General features: G+C 36.4%; 1 protein-coding gene across 3 annotated transcripts in view; it reads left to right on the plus strand.

The window, feature by feature from the left end:
- The window catches only part of PH4alphaEFB (prolyl 4-hydroxylase subunit alpha-1), a 157,228-nt gene that overhangs the window by 17,360 nt on the left and 114,527 nt on the right, over positions 1-25,341 (plus strand). For all 3 annotated transcript variants that reach the window (XM_089104754.1, XM_089104756.1, XM_089104755.1), the window contains exon 3: positions 14,809-14,960. In XM_089104754.1, coding sequence (XP_088960880.1) covers positions 14,809-14,960 — 152 coding nt within the window. The remainder of the gene's footprint in view (positions 1-14,808; positions 14,961-25,341) is intronic.

A 25,341-nucleotide genomic window follows, 5' to 3' on the forward strand; every position in this document is an offset into this window, starting at 1 on the left:
ATTACTTTCAACTATTAAAAAGGGCACCATCTTTATCAATTTCCAATTGAATGAGCGCTTTTTGAAGTTTTGCGACAACACTTTCTATAAAAACCCCTTGTGCATAATTTAAAACCCGTGCCCTGAGGGCTGTGGGGGGTTGTCATCCTCAAAGACATGATTTCCAGAACTTTCAACTGCGTTGAACAAAATGGCTATATAAAAATTTTGATTTTATGTGTTTGGGGAAAAGGTGGGCGTGAGAGGGGGGTTAGTTGCCCTCCAATCACTTTCGACTGTTAAAAAGGGCAATAGTCCTTTGAATTTTCAATCGAATGCGCCCATTTTCAAGTTTCTACGACAAAGCTTTCAATAAAAACCTTAAATGCTCCCAGGGTAAAACTTATAACCCTTGCCCTGAGGGCTCTCAGGGGGTTGTCATCCTCAAAGACCTAATTTTCAGAACTTTCAACTAAGTTGAGCAAAATGGCTCCCTCAAAATTTTGATTGGATGTGTTTGGGGAAAAAGTGGGCTTGAGAGGGCGGCTGTCCTCTGACAAAACCTAGTACCTACAAAAAAAAAAAAATAAATAGTTAAGAGTGGATCCCGCCTAAATAGACCACGAGGAATCCAATGGTGCAAACGAAATTATTCTCCGATGCTTAGTTTGGTTGATATTACCTAGTATCTACACAGGAGCTCAAAATTGTTTTCGGGTCATACCTAGTATGTATATACTAGAAATCGACATTTACGCCAAAAACTAGTATCTGACAAATTACACTTTATCAGTGAAAACAATCAGCAGCACCATACAATGAGCGTCATCGCTTCATTGTATAAATAAAGACGGTAAAAATTCATAGAGCAAAACAACGTTTTCGCGTTTTTTTCGGAACTTACTCAGATGTAGATACTAGGTTTTGTCGGAGGACAGCCGAGGGGGGTTAGTTGCCCTCCAATCACTTTCGACTATTAAAAAGGGCACTAGCCCTTTGAATTTTCCATCGAATGAGCCTTTTTTGAAGTTTCTACGACAACGCCTTCTATAAAAACCTTATATGCCCCCAGGACGTAACTCACAACCTTTGCCCTGAGGGCTTTGGGGGAGTGTCCTCCTTAAAAACATAATTTTTCTGTAAAAATCAACTACGCTGAAGAAAATTGCTATCCCAAAATTTTGATTGGATGTGTTTGGGGAAATGGTGGGCGTGGAAGGGGTGTCAGTTGCCTTCCAATCACTTTCGACTATTAAAAAGGGCACTAGTCATTCCAATTTCCAATCGAATGAGCCCTTTTCGAAGTTTCTACGACAACTCCTTCGATACGAAGTGCCCTGGTCTAGATCAAATAAATAATACATTGTGCCAACATCGTTCTTTACTTAGGCAGCGCGATTAAGCTGCCTATGATAAGGCTTTTGAAATCTGAGTATTAAATGGGATTGATAAAGGCTTTCAACGGACAAATGGATATTACTTCAGGCCAGTCCTGTCGGGTTATATCAGTAGAGCAGTAGGTACCATTTTGCTTGAGGCCCTAGGAATTACCATGCTATTTGCTTGAGGCCCTACGACCGTACTATTTGCTTGATGCTCTACACCTTTTCAAAGAGAGTGAGTATCCTCTCACACCTGTTCCATTTCTTTGAAGTATGTGTTATGAGACTGGTTTCTGATTTTTGGGACAAGTGCCTTAGCGCCAGAGTATTTTGTTATTAATGCGTGATAGCTGATTAAAAAATTGAATGCTACACTCAGAATTGTTTGATGGACAAATGCTTTTGGAACATTTTGCGTAAAAGCTAATTTTATTTGCAAAAAGTGATAAGTGATTCGCGAATTGGACTGTATGAAAGACCTTATTTGAATAATAGTAGATAATACAGTGCTACATGACATTTGCGAATTGGATCATATGAAGGTGGAAAAAAAGGGTTAAAGTGATTAGCAGTTAAGGTAACCTCGAAGAGCATGTTAACTCATAGCTTATTTATTAAAAATTTGGAACGATATCAATCTATGGAAATGGTTAAGGATGATAAAATGGTCTTATGACGACCTAGCTTTACTTCTTCGATGTGTTCTGTATAATACACAAGTGGTATTTGAACAGTGTTGTCAATTTAAAATAGTGTTTAACGTTATAGTATACTAAAAAGTTGATACTAAGAGAGATGTAGATGGCAAGAAAAGGATTTTAATAATGGAATTCAGAACAAACCTTAGAAATCCTTGCAAATCATGTAGTAAGGTGTATGTGAGTACGAACCATCAAGAATTATAAGCACCAACGACCCTAACCACCAGAGACCTCAACCCCCCAAAGGTCCCCTATCCCCAAAACTCGAAGGGTGCCCTCTACCCTCCAAATTTTTGGCCCCCCCCCCATTTTTTTGAATTTTTTTAACGTTTTTTTTTAACTTTTTTTTATTATTTTTTTTAACATGATATATTTTATTCCACTTGTTTTTACATGTCTTCGAATGAGATGAAACATACTTAATACAAAAAAATCACATTTAATATTTTCCAAACTCAAAATGAGAATGGTATAGGCATGTTAGTAATGACCTTTACTATTAGAAAAATAATGTTTGTAGTAGCACTTTTTTTTTTATTGGACTAAATTTTTTTTTGGACTGAAATTATTCAACTTTTTTTTTACGTATCTTAAAATGACATAAAATATGCTTACGGCTCTAACAATTGTACTCTATGCTTCCTAAAAGACACGATACGGCTTTCCCACTGGTGCTTTATGGCGGGTTATCGACAATATCTAGATTATTGCATGTATTAAATCAGTATATTCTACGGAGTGGAACGATAAACACATAAGTCATATCTTTAAAAAAAAGTGATGATGGAGCATTTTAATAAAGTGTGTTCACATGACAATGTTATTGTAGAACTGAATGCCGACAAGGAGAAGTATCTAAACTATGAAACAAGTACAAGTGGTAGCACTATTGGAAATGTATGCATGCATTTTCATGACAGTAAGGAATTAAATTTCCGAAAAAAATTCCGAAAAAAAGAGTACCGAAAAAATTCAACTCTTACGTTGGTGGATATGCAAGATTTAGATCTCCAGAGATGATTGCACTCAAAGAGAATGTCAACATAAAAATAATCGTAGATGATAGAGGACAACTCCTTGCTACTGTTGCAGGTAACACATTACCTACTGATACATCCTATCGTCAGCTTTCGGGTATTATCATTCAACGGAAGATAAAAAAAAGAAAGGCCTACTCTTCTACTAATATCATAAACCATATCTTGTCTACGTGTCGAAAATGTTACTTGTATAAAAATAATGTTATAATAGACAGTGAAATTGCCAGAACAATAAAAAGGGCATTGGTAGAAAATATCACTATGGAATATAAAGATGAATCGATGAAAAACAAAGTACCAGCAAACGTTACTGCCATTGATCAAACAGTCAATGAACCAAATAATACTAAAGACGAAAAGCATATTGAGCCTGTCGATGACACACCAGTAAAAATTGTGTATGACTCAAAATGGAATAATGGTTATTCTACTGATAACGAACTAAGAGAAGACAATAATTGCAATATCAAGAGAGAACAAGGTGAACTATTTTATGGAACGGATTCAAAATGTCCAAAGTTGATCATTGATATTAATAATGTATCATAATATTCTACATAGCATTATTTGCATTATTAGCATTATTGACAAAATCTAAGTATCAGATTGAATAAATGCTTTATGAACATCATTTGTCGGATATGTCGGATAAAATTGACAAAATCTATGTATCAGAGTGAATAAATTCATGATCAACATCCTTTGTCTGATATGTCGGATAAAATTGACAAAATCTAAGTATCAGAGTGATTAAATTCTATATCAACATCCTTTGTCGGATATGTCGGATAAAACCGACAAAATCTAAGTATCAGAGTGATTAAATTCAGTGTCGACATCCCTCTCTCGGATATATGGGTTAAATTGACAAAATCGAAGTTTCAGAGTGAATAAATTTTTTTCCATCCACATCTTTTATCAGAAGCAACGAATATAATTCACAAAATCTAAATATCAGAGTGAATAAATGCTTTATCAGCATCCTTTGTCGGATATGTTGGATAAAATCGACAAAATCTAAATGTCAGGGTTAATAAATGCTTTATCAGCATCCTTTGTCCATTCTATCGGATAAAATTGACAAAATCTAAGTGCTAGAGTGATTTTTTTATCAACATCTTCTCTCGGATACATCGGATAAAATTGACAAAATCTAAGTATCAGATTGAATAAATGCTTTATCAACATCATTTGACAGATATAATGGATAAAATTGACAAAATCTAAGTACCAGAGTGAATAAATTTATTATCAACATCCTTTGTCTGTAATGTTGGATAAAATTGACAAAATCTAAGTACCAGAATGATTAAATTCTATATCAACATCCTTTTCTCGGATAAATGGGATAAAACTGATAAAATCTAAGTATCAGAGTGAATAAATTCTTTATCAATATCTTCTAAATGCATTATCAACATCATTTGTCGGGTATATCGGATAAAATTGACAAAATCTAAGTATCAGATTGATTAAATTTTATATCAACAACTCCTTCTTGAATACATGGGATAAATTTGAAAAATTCTATCCGTCCAAGGGAATAGTTTTTCTTATTTAAACATCTCTTGTCAGTTGCATCGAATATATCTGACAAAATCTATGTACCAGAGTGAATAGATACATTATCAACATCGTTTGTCATATATGTCAGATAAAAGTGACAAAATCTAAGTAAAAGAGTGAATAAATGCATTATCAACATCATTTGTTGGATATGTCAGATAAAATTGACATGTCGGATAAAATTGACAAAATCTAAGTGTCACAGTGAACAATTTTTTTTATCAACATCTTTTTTCAGATACATCGAATATAATTGACATAGAAGATGTTGATAATTCACTAATAGAAGATGCATTTATTCACTCTGATACTTAGATTTTGTCAATTATATTCGATGTATTTCACATGTAAAATGTATTTCATCGGTATAGTACGAATGGCTTGCAAAAAACATGAAAATACTACTTCTAGTAACAACTCACTGCACCACAAAACCATCTGAGGTAGTCACGGCTATTTTTTTTCGCGCATCATTTGTCGGATATGTCAGATAAAATTGACATGTCGGATAAAATTGACAAAATCTAAATATCAGAGTGAATAATTTTTTTTATCAACATCTTTTGTCAGATACATTGAATATAATTGACAAAATCTAAGTGTTAGATTGAATAATTTTTTTTATCAACATCATCTGTCAAAATGACTGATAAAATTTACAAAATTTAAGTATCAGACTGATTAAATACTTTATCAAAATTATTTGTCGGATATGTCGGACAAAATTTTTTTATCATGGAAAAATCTGAATGCGTTTAAGGTATAGTACGAATGGCTTGAAAAAAAAACACGAAAATACTACTACTAGTAACAACTCACTGCACCACAAAACCATCTGAGGTAGTCACGGCTATTTTTTTTCACGGCGCGACAAAAAAAATTTTGTATTTCACATGTATTTCCGATGTATTTCACATGTATTTCACATGCAAAATCACAAATCTTCTCATCAAAGTAACAATATTCTTCTTTAATACTACCAAACGTTTACTTAACACTAACAGATTTTCTCTTTGAATCATCAAATTTTCTTAAATACTAACATACTTTACTTAAACACTCAAATTTCTCTTAGAAATAATACTTTTCGTCAGCGTTATCACGTTTTCTGATTGAAGTAGGAAGTTTTCTGTCAAAGATACTTTTTTTCTTAGAAGTAACAATTTTTCGATATGATAACAAGTTTTCTGTTCGAACTAGCAAGTTTTCTGCCAAATATACCAAATTTTTTCTTAGAAGTAACTATTTTTGATTATGATAACAATTTTATGTTAGAAGTAGCAAACTATCCCTAACACTAACAAGTCTTCGCAGCGAAGTAACAAATTTTTCTTAATACTTATAAACTGTTACTTAACACTATCAAATTTCTCTTAGAACTAACAGGTTTTTAACAAATTTTCTTTCAAACTTAGGTTTCTCTACGTTTAAGTTAGGTTCATCTAACCTCCAAAACCATAGGTTAGATTAGGTTAAGTATAAATAAATATTAATAAATAAATAGAAACATTTCTACATGTTTAAGTTAGGTTAGGTATAAATAAATATTAATAAATAAATAGAAACATTTCTCCATGTTTAAGTTAGGTTAGGTTAGCTTATCCCATGAGCGCTCATGATAAGCTAACCTAATTTAACCTAACTTAAACATGGAGAAATGTTTCTATTTATTTATTTATACTTAACCTAACCTAACCTATGGTTTTGGCTAGTTCGAAAAGAAAACGTGTTATCACTGACGAAAAATACTATTTTTAGGAGAAATTTGTGTGTGTTAAGTATGAGTATGTTAGTTTTAAAGAACAATGTTGATACTTTGATGAGAAGGTTTGTTAGTGTTAAGCAAAACTTGCTACTTCTGCCAGAAAAGTTGTTATCACAATCAAAAAATTGTTACTTCTAAGAAAAAATTTGATATATTTGGTAGAAAACTTGCTAGTTCGAACTGAAAAAGTATTATCACTAATGAAAAATATTATTTTTAAGATAAATTTGTGTGTGCTCAGTAAAAGTTTATTAGTTTTAAGAAAAAATATTGTTACTTTGAGGAGAAAATTTGTTAGTGTTAAGTAGTACTAAGGAAGAATGCTGTTACTTTGATGAAAAGGTTTGTTAGTGTTAGGCAAAACTTGCTATTCTTTCAGAAATGTTGTTATCACAATCAAAAAAATTTTACTCCTAAGAAAAAAATTTGGTATCTTTGGTAGAAAACTTGCTAGTTCGAACAGAAAGCGTGATATCACTGATAAAAATATTATTTCTAAGAGAAATGTGTATGTGTTCAGAAAAAGTAGGTTGGTGTTATGATGAAATAATTGTTACTTTGATGTAAAGGTTTGTTAGTTTTAGGCAAATTTTGGTACTTTTGACAGAAAAGTTGTTATCACAATGAAAAATTCGTACTTCTACGAAAAAATTTTTCATCTTTGGTAGAATACTTTCTCTGTCGAACAGAAAGCGTGTAATCACTGATGAAAAATATTATTTCCAAGAAAAATTTGTGTGTGTTAAGTAAAAGTAGGTTATTTTTAAGTTAAAATATTGTTGCTTTGATGAGAAGATTTGTTATTCTTAAGAAGAGTTTGCTATTTTTGACAGCAAAGTGTTATCACAATGAAAAATTTTTATTCGTAAGAAAAAATTTTGTATTTTTGGTAGAAAACTTGCTAGTTCGAACAGAAAGCTTGAAATCACTGATGAAAAATATTATTTCCAAGAGAAATTTGTGAGTTTTAAGTAAATGTATTATAGTTTTAAGATAAAATATAGTTACTTTGATGAGAAGATTTGCTAGTCTTAAGCAAAACTTGCTAATTCTGCCAGAAAAGTTGTTATCACAATCAAAAATTGTTACTTCTAAGAAAAAATTTGGTATCTTTGGTAGAGAACTTGCTAGTTCGAACAGAAAAAGTGTTATCACCGATGAAAAATATTATTTCCAAGAGAAAATTGTGTGTTCAGTGAAAGTATGTTAGTTTAAGATAAAATATTGTTACTTTGATGAGAAGGTTTGTTAGTGCTAAGCAAAACTTGCTACTTGTGACAGAAAAGTTGTTATCAAAATCAAAAAATCGTTACTTCTAAGAAAAAATTTGTTATATTCTGTAAAAAACATGCTAGCTCAAGCAAAAAAAGTGTTATCACTGATGAAAATATTATTTCCAAGAGAAATTTGTGTGTGTTCAGTAAAAGTATGTTAGTTTTAAGATAAAATATTGTTGCTTTGATGATAAGGTTTGTCAGTTTTAAGCAAAACTTGCTACTTGTGACTGAAAAGTTGTTATCACAATCAGAAAATCGATACTTCTAAGAAAAAATTTGGTATCTTTGGTAGAAAACTTGCTAGTTCGAACAGAAAAGTTTTATCACTGATAAAAATATTAATTCAATAAGGAATTTGTTGTATTTCTATAAAGTTATTTTAGTTTTTAGAAACATTTATGTTACTTTGATAAGAAGCATTGATAGTGTTAAACAAAACTTGAAGCTTTTGACATAAAAGTTGTTATCACAATCAAAAAATGTTACTTCTAAGAAAATTTTTGGTGTCTTTGACAGAAAACTTACTAGTTCAAAATGAAAACTTTGTATCATAACGAAAAAATCTTTACTTCTAAGAATAAAAGTATCTTTGACAGAAAAATTTGTTAGTGTTAATAAAACTTGCTAGTTCGAACTGAAAATGTGTTATCACTGATGAAAAATATTATTTCTAAGAAAAATTGTGTGTGTTCAGTAAAAATATGTTAGTTTTAAGGTAAAATATTGTTACTTTGATGAGAAGGTTTGTTAGTGTTCAGCAAAACTTGCTACTTCTGCCAAAAAATTTGTTATCACAATCACAAATTGTTACTTATAAGAAAATATTTAGTATCTTTTGAAAAATACTAACTAGGTTAAACTGAATTAGTGTTAGCATTTATAAAAAATACTATTTCTAAGGAAAATTTGTGTGTGTTAAGTAAAATTATGTTAGTTTTAAAATGAAACAGTTCTAATTGGATAAGTATATTTTTGAATTCCAAGAGGAAGTTGCTTTTTGTAACTGAATACTTTTTGTCACAATAAAAAAATTGTTGACTTGAAGAAAAAATTTGGTATCTTTGGTAGAAAACTCCCTAGTTTGAACTGAAAAAGTGTTATCACTTATGAAAATATTATGAGAAATTTGTGTGTGTTCAGTAAAAGTATGTTAGTTTTAAGATAAAATATTGTTACTTTGATGCCCACATTTAAAATACACGTGACTGTATTAATAATATTTGATTTTTTAATAAAGTTGGGTTTTAGTTTTCGGAAATAAGAACGCTCATGTTTAAAATACATGTGATTTTATTAATAATATTTCAAAAGCCATAAAGTAAAGTTATGGGTGAAAAGAAAGAGTACTTCAAGTTGTAAAATTGGTTTAGGGGGGATATTAAGAAAAAAACTTGTTCTGAAAACATATAAAAAAGACTTTTGAAAGTATTGCTTGGTGTTGGAGTATTCAAAAAACCATTAAAGTAGAGTTGTGGGGTAAAAGAATGAGTTTTGGGGGGACATTAAGAAAGGAACTTATTCTGAAAAGATATAATAAAGCCTTTTGAAAAGTATTGCTTGGTGTTGGGGTATGCAAAAACTCATAAAGTAAAGTTGTTTGGGAAAAGGATGAGAACTTCAACTTGTGAAGTTTGGTTACGAAGGACATTACGTACAGAACTTGTTCTGAAAAGATATAATAAAGCCTTTTTAAAAGTATTGCTTGGTGATGGGGTATTCAAAAAGCCATAATGTAGAGTTGTGGGTGAAACGAATGAGAACTTCAAGTTGTAAAATTGGTTTAGGGGGGACATTAAGAAAGGAACTTGTTCTGAAAAGATATAATAAAGCCTTTAGAAAAGTATTGCTTGGTGTTAGGGTATTCAAAAAAACCAAAAAGTAATTTTGTGGGTTAAAAGAATAAGATCTTCAGGTTGTAAAATTGGTTTAGGGGGACACTAAGAAAAGAATTTGTTCTGAAAAGAAATAAAAAAGCTCTTTTAAAATATTGCTTGGTGTTGGGGTATTCAAAAACACATAAAGTAGAGTTCTGTGTGAGAGAAGAATGAGTACTTCAAGTGGTAAAATTGGTTTAGGGGGGAAATTAAGAAAAGAACTTGTTCTGAAAAGATATAAAAAGCCTTTGAAAGTATTGCTTGGTGTTGGGGTATTTAAAAAGTCGTAAAGTAAAGTTGTGGTGAAAAGGATGAGTACTTCAACTTGTAAAATGGGTTTAAAAGGGACATTAAGAAAGAAACTTGTTCTGAAAAGATATAAAAAAGCCTTTTGAAAGTATTGCTTGGTGTTGGGGTATTCAAAAAGTCGTATAGTAAAGTTGTGTGTGAAAAGGATGAGTACTTCAAGTTGTGAAGTTGGTTTAGGAAGGACATTACGTACAGAACTTGTTCTGAAAAGATATAATAAAGTCTTTTTAAAAGTATTGCTTGGTGATGGGGTATTCAAAAAGCCATAATGTAGAGTTGTGGGTGAAAAGGATGAGTACTTCAAGTTGTAAAATTGGTTTAGGGGGGACATTACGTAAGGAACTTGTTCTCATAAGATATAATAAAGCCTTTTGAAAAGTATTGCTTGGTGTTGGGGTATTCAAAAAACCCATAAAGTAGAGTTGTGGGTGAAAGGAATGAGTACTTCAAGTTGTAAAATTGGTTTAGGGGGGACATTGAGAAAAGAACTTGTTCTGAAAAGATATAAAAAAGCCTTTTAAAAGTATTGCTTGGTGTTGGGGTATTCAAAAAGCCATAAAGTAGAGTTGTGTGTGAGAGAAGAATGAGTACTTCAAGTTGTAAAATTGGTTTAGGGGGACATTAAGAAAAGAACTTGTTCTGAAAAGATATAAAAAGCCTTTGAAAGTATTGCTTGGTGTTGGGGTATTTAAAAAGTCGTAAAGTAAAGTTGTGGTGAAAAGGATGAGTACTTCAACTTGTAAAATGGGTTTAAGAGGGACATTAAGAAAGGAACTTGTTCTGAAAAGATATTTGTGTCTCAAGTGCGCAAAAAAAAGTATTAAAAAATAGGTTGGGGGTCCGATGGGCCCGGTGGGCCCTTTGGGGGACCCCGGGTGGAGGGGGGCGGGGGCCCCTTGGGGAGGCTCGGGGGGCCCTTTGGGGGCCCGGAGGGATGGGGCCCTTTGGAAGGCTCGGGGGGCCCTTTGGGGCCCGGGGGGTGTGGCCCTTTGAGATTGGGGTAGGGGACCTCACAACATTGTTCAATTAGAACTTGTGTATTATAACGACCAGAGTTTCACCCCAAATCATCTTCTAAAATGTTTCAAGCTGTTTCGCCCAAATCATCTTCTAAAATTTCTCAAACGGTTTCGCCCAAATAATCCCTAAACGTAATTTCTGCGTGCTCCTTTGTTTCGGCATCCCTGCGCTGTCACATTTGAAATTCCTAGGAAACCCTTTCCCGTGTAAAATATATTCATCTCGAAGGTGTTCGTAGCTACACTATTAAGGTTTCGATAGAATATCTATTTATCACTCAGACCTAAGGATCAGAGAAGCCATATTTAAAAATAGAATATTAATTAATCTTTGTCACTAAAGATCAGAGAAGCCATATTTTAAAATAGAATTTCTATCTCTTTAGAGTCCCGTATAATTCCTAGGAAACAAGTGATGTTTTTTCTAATTCCGATGGCTTCGATAGAATATTAAAGAATTTATCACTAAGTTTAAAGACCAGAGAAGCCATATTTAAAAATAGAGTTTCTATCTCTTTAGAGGCCCGCATAATTCCTAGGAAACAAGTGATGTCATTTCTAATTCCCCTTTCGTGGATCAATAATTCCCCGCCGATTATGCAAATCAATTTCTCAGAAATTCTCCCCCTCGATTATGTAAATCAATTTCCCAGAAATTCTCTCCCCTTGGTGGATCAATAATTCCCCGCCGATTATGCAAATCAATTTCTCAGAAATTCTTTCCCCTCGATTATGTAAATCAGTTTCCCAGAAATTCTCTCCCCCCGAGTCGATCAATACATCCCTTCCCGTTAATGCGCATGTGCAAACTTCACCTCGGAGTCATTACACCTAGAAACAACAAATAAATCGACCTTGAAAATGGGGACATTGACCCCATTAGACTCGATCAATAATCCTTGAATAAATTGTAACCTGTCGGCGTTAGACTCAATTGTAGATGGCAGCACATGTTTCGTATCGGAGGTATTAGGTCATTCCTACTTGCCTAATCCTTTGGTTTCGAAACAATAAAAAAGAACGTGTCGGTTCAAGTTTTGTCACTTTCGTTTTCACGTAAGTTAAAAAATGTCTGATGCCGAAATGTACATCACAAGTATCAAGTTTTAGTTTTGGTGTTTTCCCCTTTATCGATTATTCATAGCTACATCTCTTAAAAAACGCTAGTATCGCATGTCCACTGTATATTCCCCCTTAAAAATCTATTGTGAGACCGCTGACATTTGGCTGCCTGGATAAAGAAAGTGGTAAAGGCCTAACTCCCGCTACGAAAATTGTGGATCTCTGATTGGATTGATGGATATGATGTAACATCTTTGAAAGCTTCGCATAATTCTTGTTTAGTGCCAAGAAGGATGGTCTTAGCCTACAGTATAAAAGCTAGGTTTTATAGGCTATGTCAGAAAGAATTATCTGAAGCTGTTTCGCCAAGCCTCTGTTTCTTCGAGCCATGTTTTTTCTCTCAAGTGACAGGCTATGTTTAAGCAGGCACGTTCTTAAATGTTAAATAGAAACATTTAGGGCTCCAAAAAAAAGGAGCATTTTCCCACGGGTTTGTCAGTGTTGTCATCTACTTTTACAAGCCATAATCTGTTTTCAATTTTGGTTAAGTTCGATTTTTCTTTGTTTGGGTTTGAGACTAAGGCATAGGAGTGGTATTGGAAGGGCACTCTAAACTTTAATAGTTATCTCATTGCATTTGCGATTTCTTCTTTCTTAGTAGTGACTAAAGAAAGTTTGCTTATGGCAAGAAAATTAACTTTTGAATTAAAACAGAAACAATTTCTTTTAATGCAAGGTCACAGAGGACACCCCTCCCCCACTAGGTGGAAAGACAAATCTAGCGAACTCCTTGCCGGCATCCCAGTGGAAGATGATGCGAGCCTGGCAAGCGATAGGTCAACCTGGAGGCGTCCGGTCTCATCGTTCTCAGCGCTGTCCTGGCATATGCCGTAAGTCAAGTCAAGCTGACCAACACCCTTCAGAGGGTTGGCGGACGTATATGGCATCAGTTTTTTTTATCTGTAAATTTCTTCACGAGGAACGCCACCATTTAAATAATAAGGGGTTGACAACTTCTTTGCTTTACTTAACTCCGAGTAATAATTGGATAATGACTGTTCTAAAAAAAAGAGCTAAGACTCAATTCTTTGCAAAAACAAGCGTTTCGATGATAATTTCGCTCACCATCAATGAGAGATGTTTGAAATGGCACGAGATTCTCTTGGTTGAATCTATTAGCTCCTGTGGTCGGCGTCAAAGATGACATAAGAAACAGTGGTGGAGCCTGTCCAAGTCAAACCTTGAAATATTTGTGACAGGATGTACCACATGGCATAATACTCTTTTGCTGGGCGACTCGCTCCCGATTGCTCAGCCTGCCCAATTCATGTTTTAAAAATCCTGGATTTGGGGCTAGCTGGGGGTGCCTGGACACAAGAAAGTAAGTAAGTAAATTGCATCCCACTCGAAGTGAATGCTATGGACGTAATGGATGAAATTATTTGCAGCTTTAATAAGCGAGCCAAATAATTAATTGTCGAGCTAAATTTGTTATGGATTAGCAAGCACAAAGGATTATAGGAGTCGAAATGTAATGTTTCTATTTTGAGGCTATGGGTAAAAACGACCTCATGTCTGAAAATCGTTTGTAAAAATTCCGGTTTGAACCATAAATTACGCGTGTTAATTCGACGTATAAAAGATGAGCAAAACTTGAAGAACCGGTATTTCCAGTGTTCTAAGGCTATTGAAATGTTATGGTTATTGAAACTCAACAAAGGTACTATTCGTGTCCCTTATAAATGCAAAAGAAAGAAAATGAAACCATTAAGCGGCGCAATGCTGAGGAAAAATAAAAAACCAATATCAAACAGCGTAGAGGCGGTTTTAGGGGAGGACAGAGGGGGCACTTGCCCCGGGCGGAAAAATTTTAGGGGTGCAAAATCTTATAAATAAATAATCTAACGGTTATAATCCTTTTGTATTTTTTGAAATTTAATTTTGTTAAATTAAAGTAGAGGGCGCAGTTAATAGGTCAAAATAATGAATAAATTATTAATTGATCAATAAAATAAAAATAAATTAAAAAATTGAATAATAATAATTGTATTAAAATAATTAATAATATTTAAGTAATTAAATAATAAATAAAAAATATTTAGATAATGAATTATTAATTAATTAATAAATTGACAATGATTTTGTTAATGAAAAAATTGTTAAAATTTGGCCCGAAAAATTTTTGGAAGAAAGGGGAGGGGGTGCTAATCAAGATTTTGCCCAGGGCATAAGAGGCCAGAACTGCCACTGAAACAACGACAGTAAATGCAAATAATTTCCCCATAACTTGGCTCTTATCTCAAGTAATAAAAAGCTATTAATGTTAGACAGTGTTTGTATAAAGCTTTTAAGGGTTATTTTCATATTTTTAAATTCTAGAACAAAAGGCCGTTCCTGCGAACAACCTAAAGACTTTCACACTTGCGCAAAAGTGCGAAAATGTCAAGAGACATTTCATGAAATGGATTTATTGTGGCCATTTGCACAAATTTAAGTTTAGGAAATTTTTAGCCTTAAGTACAAGGCCGTAACCGGCCTTGTACTTAAGGCTGGTTGTACTTAAGGCATCTCTCCGCCCCCCGAAATGTTTTTCCGACTCGTAAAAACATAACAAAAATGAATATAGACAAAATTGTAATGTGTTTTTGAGGCTTTTTTGTGTAGACCCCCCTCCGAGAAAATCCTTTTGTAAAACTCAGCCTGAAAAAAGATCCTGGATACGGCCTTGCTTGAGTAGGTTTCAAAATTCCCAAAAGAGATTTATTCGACCATGAAGAAGCCTGAAGATTATCCAGAAAAAATAAAACTGTATTTGTAAAGAAAGCCTATTTTAGGTATTTCAATGAATATTCAGATCTTCATAAAGAAGCAAGCCAGGATACGACCAAATATCTCGAAAATCCCATAAACGCTTATCTGCTTGTCAAGAGATTGACGGCTGACTGGAAAGAAGTAGAAAGCACTATGCTCCAAAATCAAGCATCAGGTAAGTCTTCGTTTTAGAACAAAGCTTTAGCTACTCTGTTTTTGTTTTTTAGGCTCCAAACTTTTTTCACTTTGAAGGAAAGAATAAACAGGGAAAATAAGCGATGTTCCAGTTTCCCATTACAGGGAAAAATTAACGCCTACAATTGTACACACGGGGGGGGACATGGAAACTGTTCCCCTTAGAATGGCCCACTTGATTGGAAAAATTAAAATACCAAACATTCTGGTTCTAAAATGTGCTTGTTTGGTGGCCATCTGTAATTCTGAAAAAAATAATCTCTCCCTCTAAGGGCAAGACTCATGGTGACGTATAAATTGTATATACCTCATAAAAACCTCATCATATAAAACATCAAAACCTCATATAAAACATATAAAACCTCATCATATAAATCATATATAAAACATCATATAAAACCTCATCCAGCCTTTTTACTGTACGTGTATTCCGCTGCAATATTTTTCGTTTTCCCCAGAGATAACTTTCTTTCAAAGTTCCTTTCTTTATTTCAAAAATCATTTAGTAAAAGTTTGAAAGGAGAATATAAAGCCGCATCGTGACTAGGATAAGCAACCAATCAAAATATTGCACATGGTTAGTGTTATGGCGAGAGGGTGATTACTGGGGGATTCAGAAATGCCTCAAAATTAAATAAAATGCACTTCTTCATTATGTAATGGCTATATAAATGCCATTTCAAAAATTAGACCCCTCCTCTGTAACTCCAAAACGAGTCGGAGTTCTCTCGAATTCGAATCATTGCTAGGCTACTGTACATGCTGGGGTAAATCCGTTCGATATATGTTGCGCTTATTTTAAGTGGCGGTTCACTTGTCCCAAGGCATTCTCATGAAAAAGTGTTCATTATTTATTACTTGTATTCCTAAAAAATTGTTGGAAGTGTTGATATTCCATTTAAACAAGTCCTTGTTATGTTCTGGCTTTTCTCTTGAGGCAGTATTCAAAAATACGTTTTAAAGGCTTGATATGTATTTTCTTTTCTGGGCAGGAGGGGTGGGTTGGTAGTTCATTGAGTCTCTTAAAACATAAAAATAATATACAAATTTGCAAAAAAATGTAACAATATGGGCATGGGGGGGGGGTTCGGGCTTGAACAGTCGCCCCGATGCATGCGCCTGATAAATTTGTAATGTTACTAAGAAAAAGAGAGAAGTATTTCAGTTTATAAACAATGCAGTATGACCATTTTACCTCGGAAGATTCAGAAGAGAAATGGTATTCTTATGAAATTTAATGTTGATTGTAGTTTCTAACAGTTCGGGGTAAAGAGCTGTTAGCACGGAGCCACTCGACCCAATAGTAACCGAAAGTCTATAAAACGGAATTTTGATATCAATACCAATAGAAGTTTTATGCTGATTCTAAACAGCCTACATAAAATTCATTAGGTTTAATATTACCCACCAAAAACTACGAGCCCGAGAAAATTTGCCTGATTTTCGAAAAAAGGGGGTGAACACCCCTCGAAAAGGTCAGGGGATCTTTGTGAAAACCACAACACTTGATTCAGTATATCAGAGAGCCCTACTATACAGGAGTCAAGCTCCTATCTTCTTAAATGAGGAATTTTGTATATTTGAAAAATTGAGATAACCATGGCGAGGATTGAGGAAGGGGAAGTCCTCCCCGACCCTCCTATGTGGAACAATTTCTGTTCGGTTTAAGACTTGATTCCGCTCCGTACTTTCAGTTGAAAAAAACTTGTTTTTTTTTATTCAATGTCTAAATACAAACCTTGATGATTTGTTCAATCCCACTGCTCTGATTCTCTGCAATAATCTTTCAAACAGAAGTAACTTTTACTTAAGATATACAATTATCAGTAATTATTTTTGAGCGTTTTACTGTGGATGATCAATATTGATGCTTTTGAGATTTCGCTGTTCTTCACCTTGAGGCATAGTTAAAGGTGAAAGTAAATTACGTAGCCCTAGTTTCTTTTATGTTAAATATTAATTTTTCTCGACGGATGAGAAATTGTAGTGAACCAAAAAAAAGGTGTTCGAAGAACAGAGTTCTATGAAAAAGGCGCGCAAATATCTTACTGACTGAATTAGAATAATTTCTTCAAGCAAGTACTTGGTGATATCCTTGCTTTATCAGAAACGTACAAATAGCTCATGTGATAAAATTAATCTACGAAATGAAAGCCGTATTTTCGTATCTGGCTTTTATTTAAAATAGGAAAATTGCCTTTTGGCAATCAGCTGAGTTGGCAATTAGAAGTTGGATGGACGTTTTATTTTGAACCATGCCAAACGTTTAGTTTACGTGTAGCCTAATAGGATTACTTTCTATTGGAGGAGGCGGAATGTGCCCTTATAGTGGCAGATATAGTGTAGGCTATGCAATATCAAGATAAAGGCATCCACATTACAAATCTCCCAGCCATTATTTATTTTGTTCAGAGTCAGCATGTCCCCATTAAAAGAGATCAAATGGATTTAAGATTGCCTGTGGTTTTGGGTACATGCCACTGAAGTCTTGCAAAGGCACAAATTCGGTAACAGATGGAATAGTTTCAGATCCTGGTTCTGGCCTTGTCACCTTACATTTGGCAAGATCGGTCTCTGGAATCTAGGGTTGTTCAAACCAACAGAAACCAAGACTTAAAAACGAAAATTTGACAACAGTATATAGGCCTACACATAAACCAGACCTTCCTGAACTATGGGTCTCGACCCCAAATGGGGTCGCGTAGCAAAATCGTGGGGTCGCAAGAGATTTTAAAGTCAAATATTTATAACATACTACAGGAAAAGACATAGGCCTATATTGTAAAGTTGATGAATTTTAAAAGACTGAAGGTCTAAAATGGAAAAATTCCGGTAGAATATGCACAGATGGTGCAAGAGCGATGACGGGCAAAAACATTGGTTTAAATCATTTTTTCAAACTACTCAAACTACTCGCCCTGGTCTAAACAACAACAACAAAAATCATACATTATACCCACATCGAACAACACTGAACAAAATGGCTATCTAAAAATTTTAATTAGATGTGTTAGGGGAAAAGGTGGGCGAGAGAGGGGGACTAGTTGCCCTGAAATCACTTTCGACTATTAAAAAGAGCACTAAACCTTTGAGTTTCAAATCGAATGAGCCCTTTTTCAAGTTTCTACGACAAAGATTTAAATAAAAACTTATATGCCCCTAGGGCATAACTTATAACCCTTGTCTTGAAGACTGCGGAGGGAGTGTCATGCTCAAAGGTATAAATTCCTGAACTTTAACTGCGTGGAACAAAATGGCTATCCAAATTTTGATTGGATGTGTTTGGGGAAATGATGGGCGTGGAAGGGGTGTTAGTTGCCTTCCAATTACTTTCGACTATTAAAAAGGGCAGTAGCCATTTCAATTTCTAATAGAATGAGCCCTTTTTAAAGTTTCTACGACAACGCCTTATATAAAAACTTTACATGTCCCCAGGGTATAACTTACAACCCTTGTCTTGAGGGCTTTGAGGGGGTTGTAACCCTCAAAGACCTAATTTACAGAACTTAAAACTACGTTGAATAATGTGGCTATTTCAAAATTTTGATTGGATGTGTTTGGGGAAAAGTTGGAAATCAATTACGCTGAACAAAATGGCTATCTCAAAATTTTGATTGGATGTATTTGGGGGAGTGATGAGCGTGGGGGGCATAACTTACAACCCTTGTCCCGAGGGTTATGGGGGAGTGTCCTCCTCAAAAATATATTTTCTATCTGGAAATCAACTACGTTGAACAAAATGACTATCTCAAAATTTTGATTGGATGTGTTTGGGAGAATGATGGGCGTGAGGGGGGGGCTAGCACTTTCGACTATTAAAAAGGGCAGTAGTCCTTTGAATTTCCAATCGAATGAGCCTTTTTTGAAGTTTCTACGACAACGCCCCCAGGGCATAACCTAAAACCCTTGCCCCGAGGGTTGTGGGGGAGTGTCCTCCTCAAAAAGATATTTTCTATCTGAAAATCAACTACGCTGAACAAAATGGCTGGCTTAAAATTTTGATTGGATGTGTTTGGGGGAATGATGGGTGTGGGGGGGCTAGTTGCCCTCCAATCACTTTCGACTATTAAAAAGGGCACTAGCTACTCCAATTTCCAATCAAATGAGCCCCTTTCGAAGTTTCTACGACAACACTTTCTATAAAAACCTTATATGCCCCCAGGGCAAAACTTACAACCCTTGCCCCGAGGGTTATGGGGGAGTGTCCTCCTCCCCCCTCAAAAAGATATTTTCTATCTGGAAATAAACGAGGCTGAACAAAATGGCTTTCTAAAAATTGTGATGAGTTGGCTTGGGGGGAATGATGGGCATGGGGGGGGGAGGATAGCTGCCCTCCAATTACTTTCGACTACTATAACGGATACTAGTCCTTTGAGTATCCAATCCAATGAGCATGTATGGAAGTTTATATGACGACGCCTTCTATGAAAACCTTATATGCCCACAGTGTATAACGTAAAACCCTTGACCTGAGGGATGTGGGAAAGTGTCCTCCTCAAAAATATATTATCTATCTGGAAATCAACTACGTTGGACAAAATGGGAATATCAAAATTTTAATTGCGTGTGGTTGAGGAACTGATGGGCATGGGGGGGGGGCGGGTTGCCCTCCAATCCCTTTCGACTATTAAAAAGGGCACTAGCCCTTTGAATTTCCAATCGAATGAGCCTTTATTGAAGTTCCTACGACAACGCCTTCTATAAAAATCTTATATGCCCCCAGGGCATAACTTAAAACCCTTGCGCCGAGGTTTTTGGGGGAGTGTCCTCCTCAAAAAGATATTTTCTATCTGGAAATTAACTACTCTGAACAAATGACTATCTCATAATTTTGATTGGATGTGTTTGGGGGAATGATGGGTGTGGGGGGAGGGGACTAGTTGCCCTCTAATCACTTTCGACTATTAAAAAAGCCATTCCAATTTCCTATCGAATGAACCCTTTTCGAAGTTTCTACGACAACTCCTTCGGTACGAAGTGCCCGGGTATGGAGAAGAAGAAGAAAAAATAAATAATAAATTGTGCCCACATCGTTCTTTACTTATGCAGCGCTATCGCGCTGTATATTGACTTGACTTACTTAAGGCTCCTGCTGGTGGTCCAGCGTAGTGAGATATGAGACTCTTTGCCTCCATTCCAAACGGTCCTGCGCAAGCGTGACTGCTTCATGGAGATCAGTACCGATCATGGAGTACTGGGTAAGGCTGTCCCTCCATCTGAACTGGGGTCTTCCACGGGGGCGCTTCCAGCCATGTTTAGGGGGATCAAAATTGAAAAGTGTGCCGGCGGGTGCTTCTTCTGGCATGCGAATTAAGTGACAAAACAATCTTACAGTCTTTATGGCGAGCTGAAGAGAGTTGGGGGTCTGATCCGTTAGTGTCAGCAGTCGGGTGTTTGAGACAAAGTTGTACCATTTGATCCCTTTGATTCGTCTTAGGAAGTTTGTTTGGGCCACATCTATAACATCACGAACAGAAGCAGCTGCCGGCCAAGTTTCAGCACCGTAGAGAAGGACTTGCGTTACGGTGGTGTTCTAGATCCGCATTTTTGTTTTTCGGCTAATGTTGGGCTTTGACCACAAAGAACGGCATAATCGAGCCATAATAGACGCAGCTTTCGCGATGCGCGACTGGACTTCCATTTCAACTGAGCTGTTATCCGAGACGACAGATCAAAGGTAAGTAAAAGACATGATAATTTCAATAGTGTGCCCTACAACGCTGAATGATGGTGAGTTGGCGTAATTTCCTGCCTGGACGATGACCATTATTTTTGTTTTGTGCCCGCCAATATGTAGTCCCACTTTCAGGGCTTCTTCCGACAGTTTATTGAGAGCTGCCTCGAGTTCAACTGAAGAAGTGCATATCAGGGCAATATCATCCGCGAAGTCGCAATCGGCAAGGACTCTATGGCCATATTTCATTCCGAATTGGAGCCGATTCGTGGTTCGATCCATGACATAATCAATCACCACGTTGAAAAGTTCAGGAGCAGCAACACAGCCGTGCCTTATACCAGTATCTATCTCGAATAGTGGGCTTCGGAGACCATTAACCTGGACGGAGCTTTTTGTACCGGTGTAGAGCCGCTTGAACAGGCGGCAATATTTATCAGGGAGTCTCGTTCGTTTTAGTATCAGCCAAAGGGACTCACGGTCGATCGAGTAGAAAGCTGCTTTAAAGTCAACAAATGCAATATATGCTGTACGCTGGAACTCGCGGGCTTTCTCGATGACCTGTCGAATAGTGTATGTCTGCTCGGTCGTGGATCTGTTGGGCATGAAACCTGCTTGCTGAATCCGGTGGTACTTACGAATGAACTGGATACTCTTATCAAGCAACGTCATGGTGAATAGTTTATCAAGCACTGACAGGAGGGTGATTCCTCTGTAATTCGATCAATCGCTACGGCTACCTTTCCGCTTCCAAAGAGGAAGGATTATCCCTTCCTTCCCTTCTTCAGGTCTCAATTTGGTTGATCAGACGAAGGAGAATAACATGTGGAGCCAAAGTAGCATTACCAGTCCTCCAAACTTAGCAGCTCGACGGTGATCCCGCAGGTTCCTGCTGCCTTGTTGTTCTTCATTCTCCGCAGGGCATTTTGTATGTCTTCTACCGAGGGAGGATCAGGCTCTGGTAGATTTTTATATGTTGTTTGCAGAGTGGTTGTAGTTAGGTTGGGGTCAACGACGATTCCTTCGGCGTTTAATAGCTTTGCGAAGTGCTCCCTCCATCGATCAAGTTGCGCGTTTTCATCTTCTAGCATTTCGCCAGAGACGGTTTTAACTGCGCCTATCTTTGGTGGTTTCCCGTCGCTAAGATCTCTGACAAGCTTGAAAAGCGACATGACGTCACCTTTTCGTGCCGCATGTTCTAGCTCTTCAGCTTTTTTTTTATCAAAAAATTGTTGTTTGTCACGGTGAGTAATATTGTTTCTAATCTCGTTTAGCCGTCTATAGGAGGGCATATCTCCGGCCAATCGCACTTTTCGTTGCTGTTCAATATTTGCAGTGCTTTTTGCGACAGCCAGGGCTTCTTTGAATACAAGATACGACTAAAGGTTCTAGTAGCAACCAATGATACACCCTTATGATGACTCCATCAGGACGTGTTCAGACGAACCAGTAAACTTAAGAATTCAAACCTATTCTGACTTTCAGCTGAGGACTTTTAATAGAAAATCTTCAGATTTAGTGTCTATATGTTTGGATTTGTCTGGCGCCATTCTGAAGGCTGCTTTAAGATGCAGGTAGAAGCTCGCAGCAAGTAATTGATGGTCTGTATTCCGAATCTCAGCACCACGATATGTTCTACAATCCATTAGTGATGAGCACCATCTTCGGTTGACTATGATACAGTCAATCTTCTTCCGCGTTCACCCATTTTTGCTATACCATGTTGGCTTATAGATATTATTCCTGTGACACAGAGTGTTGGCAATGACCAAATCGTGCATAGCGCACAGCTGGAGGAGTCGGGTCCCATTTTCATTCAACGAGTCAGGGGTAACCGGTCCAACTGCAGATTTAAAAGCTCCACTGGGGTTTGATACAGTTGCATTGAAATCGCCCACCACGGCCAAAACATCGTGAGGGGAAATGCAGGATAGAGCAGATGTCAGAGCTGAGTAGAAATTGTCTTTTTCGACCTCTGGGGAGACATTCGTTGGTGCGTAGCACACAATAATCGACATCTTCTCATGCTTGTGGTTGAAGCGAGCAGTGAGTAGAGTATCCGATATTGGGTTGTGGGATATGAGGGATTTCTTCGCCTTCTTATTTAGGAGCAGGCCTACACCGCTGCTTCTACTGGAGGTTTGCCCTGATCAAATCATCCTGTGACCTGTACTGGCCATTTCTTCATCGCCTGTTCCTGTCAAATGTGTTTCTGTCATTCCAAGTATGTCAATTCCACGTCTTAACATCTCTAACCCTATAAGGTCTTTGGATCCCGGCTTATTCATGGTTAAAACATTCCAGGTGGCTATTCTCAACCCACCTAGGTCAGCAAGTTTCCAAGGATGTCCAGGGGCGTGCCGAGGTCGTAATAAATCAAAACCAATAAGATCCGAGGCTTGAGTTTCATTTCTTTTCATTGCAATTATTTTCAGGAGGATGGTCTTAAGCCCAACCGTCCCTAGGCCTGGGTTCTGATTAAGAAACCCTGGGGTGGGCTCCACCCGCACCCATGAGGTTGGGGCGGCCCTATTCGAAGCGATTGGTTAGGGGGTTTAAGCCCCATATCCAATGGCACGTGGTCAGCGAAAAAAGTTTGCATTCTTCCGGACGAGCTCCATTCACCACCATTGATTATGAGTTTTTATATGACAATAATTGCTGACGGGAAATTTATTTTACGTCTTTTGAATCAATGCAAAAACCGATTGTTTATGTCAGGGCTTCCTAAACTCTTTTCATTCACGACCCCATTTATGATTACAAGTTTCCTGGCGACCCCATATAAATAAAATTGAAAGACAAACAAATATTTTTGGATGATTCAATTATTAGGTAACAATATACATATACACTTTAGGATTGAGCGTCAGAGAAACATATTAGAAGAATTTTAGGTAGGGGGTATATCATACAAGTATCAAGCTATCAAATCTCAACCAAACCTAGATTAAAGTAAGAGTAACTGTCCCAAGTTCATATCATCACGACGTCTACAGAAAAGGGTTGTAGGGGGTCCTGATTGTGCATTTTGGGAGTTTGTATTCAATTTGGCATAAAATTGAGTACTACTATTCCCCAGAGCTCCACATGAAGATTGTCACCACTAATACATGGATCTTTATATTCTTGTTGTCAGGACATCTACAAAAATTGGTTGTCGGAACTCGGCCAAACTTTGTTGCAATCAAGAACGTCTAATTATCTTGATACTGCCTTTCTGGGATCCTCATTTTAATGACGTTAATTATGCTTTTTTGTGTTTTCATTAAAAAAATACAACAAAGTTGCCTCCTCCTAGATTTGAAAAATGTATTTTTACCTCATCTTACATTTCCGTGAATTGCTGCCATTGCCTCAATGGATCCGAATATTGTGGGAGGATGGATCTCCTCCATTTTGATCATTATAGCATAACCGGAATGGATTGCCAATTAGAAACACACTTAATGGGGAGTAAGAGCCCGGGCCCTGCTGGTAGTTTTACGGGGTCCAGAGACGACACCATAGCTCCGGTAATTGAGAAGAGAGAGGAGGGAAAATTCTTGTGATCCGGAGATCTGCCAGAAAGAGTTTCTAGATTTCAGCCAAATGGCGGATGAAAAGTGTTTGCCAATTTCTGCGTTGTGACTTTTTTTGGGGACCAGTCTTGCATCTGTGAAAGGGGTTGAGGCTGATGAATGTCAGAATTATAATTATTACGGAATCTACCAAAAGCGACTATTGGATTTCAATCAAAATTATTCAGAGATAACAGTTAGTGTCCTAGTTATCACTTTTCATGGTCTAGAATGGATTTGACATCTGTGTTTGAGAAGGAAGGGGACTTAAATTCTTGTCCTAGGCACATTTACCCATAAAGAGATGTCAGTCCCCAATCAAATTTGGTGTGAATTACAAGTTAGGCTCGTCGCTACACCTTTTATGGTCTGCAACAAACCTGACGTATGTGGAGAGTTTTCAACATCTCTATATCAGCATATTAATAAATTTAACAGACTGGCAAATTTATTCAGCAAATCCTACTGTCGGTATGATATATATTTTGTTTGGGGTCAATTTAAGCTTCGTGAGAAAAGGGCTACATAGGTACATTCTGTGTATCCCATACTGGCATGATTCAGCATACCATCTTTTGATTTAGGTCAACACTCCCCTCAACGTACCTTGAAAGCTTCAGTATAACACCCTAGGGATTCCTAAGATATTGCAGATATGCTCTTTTGACAACCTTGGATGCACGTATTGTCTTCTGATTTAGTTGAACATTCCCAACGACATGCCCTGAAAGTTCCAAAGTAATACCCTTAGCTGCTAACTGGGATATTGCATAGGCGCCATTTTGACAATCGGGAAGAACATAATGTCTTTTGATTTAAATTTATTTCCCACCTAGCCTTCCCTGAAAGTTTCAACTTAACATCCTATGCTGTTACTGGCATATTGCATCCATGTACCATTTTTACAACCTGGGTGAACTTAAACTCTTGGGATTAGAATATTGCACAGACGTCATTTTGACAATCTGGAAGAACGTAATGTCTTTTGATTTAGATTTACACACCACCTAGCCTTCCCTGAAAGTTTCAACTGAACATCCTATTCTGTTACTGGCATATTGCATCTATGTGCTATTTTGACAACCTGGGTGAACTTAAACTCTTTTGATTAAGTTCAAAAGCTTTAC

This window comes from Artemia sp. Qi Xiang Cuo, chromosome 19 (genome assembly GCF_049724085.1).
Source record: "Artemia sp. Qi Xiang Cuo chromosome 19, ASM4972408v1, whole genome shotgun sequence".
In the NCBI taxonomy this organism is placed as follows: domain Eukaryota; kingdom Metazoa; phylum Arthropoda; class Branchiopoda; order Anostraca; family Artemiidae; genus Artemia; species Artemia sp. Qi Xiang Cuo.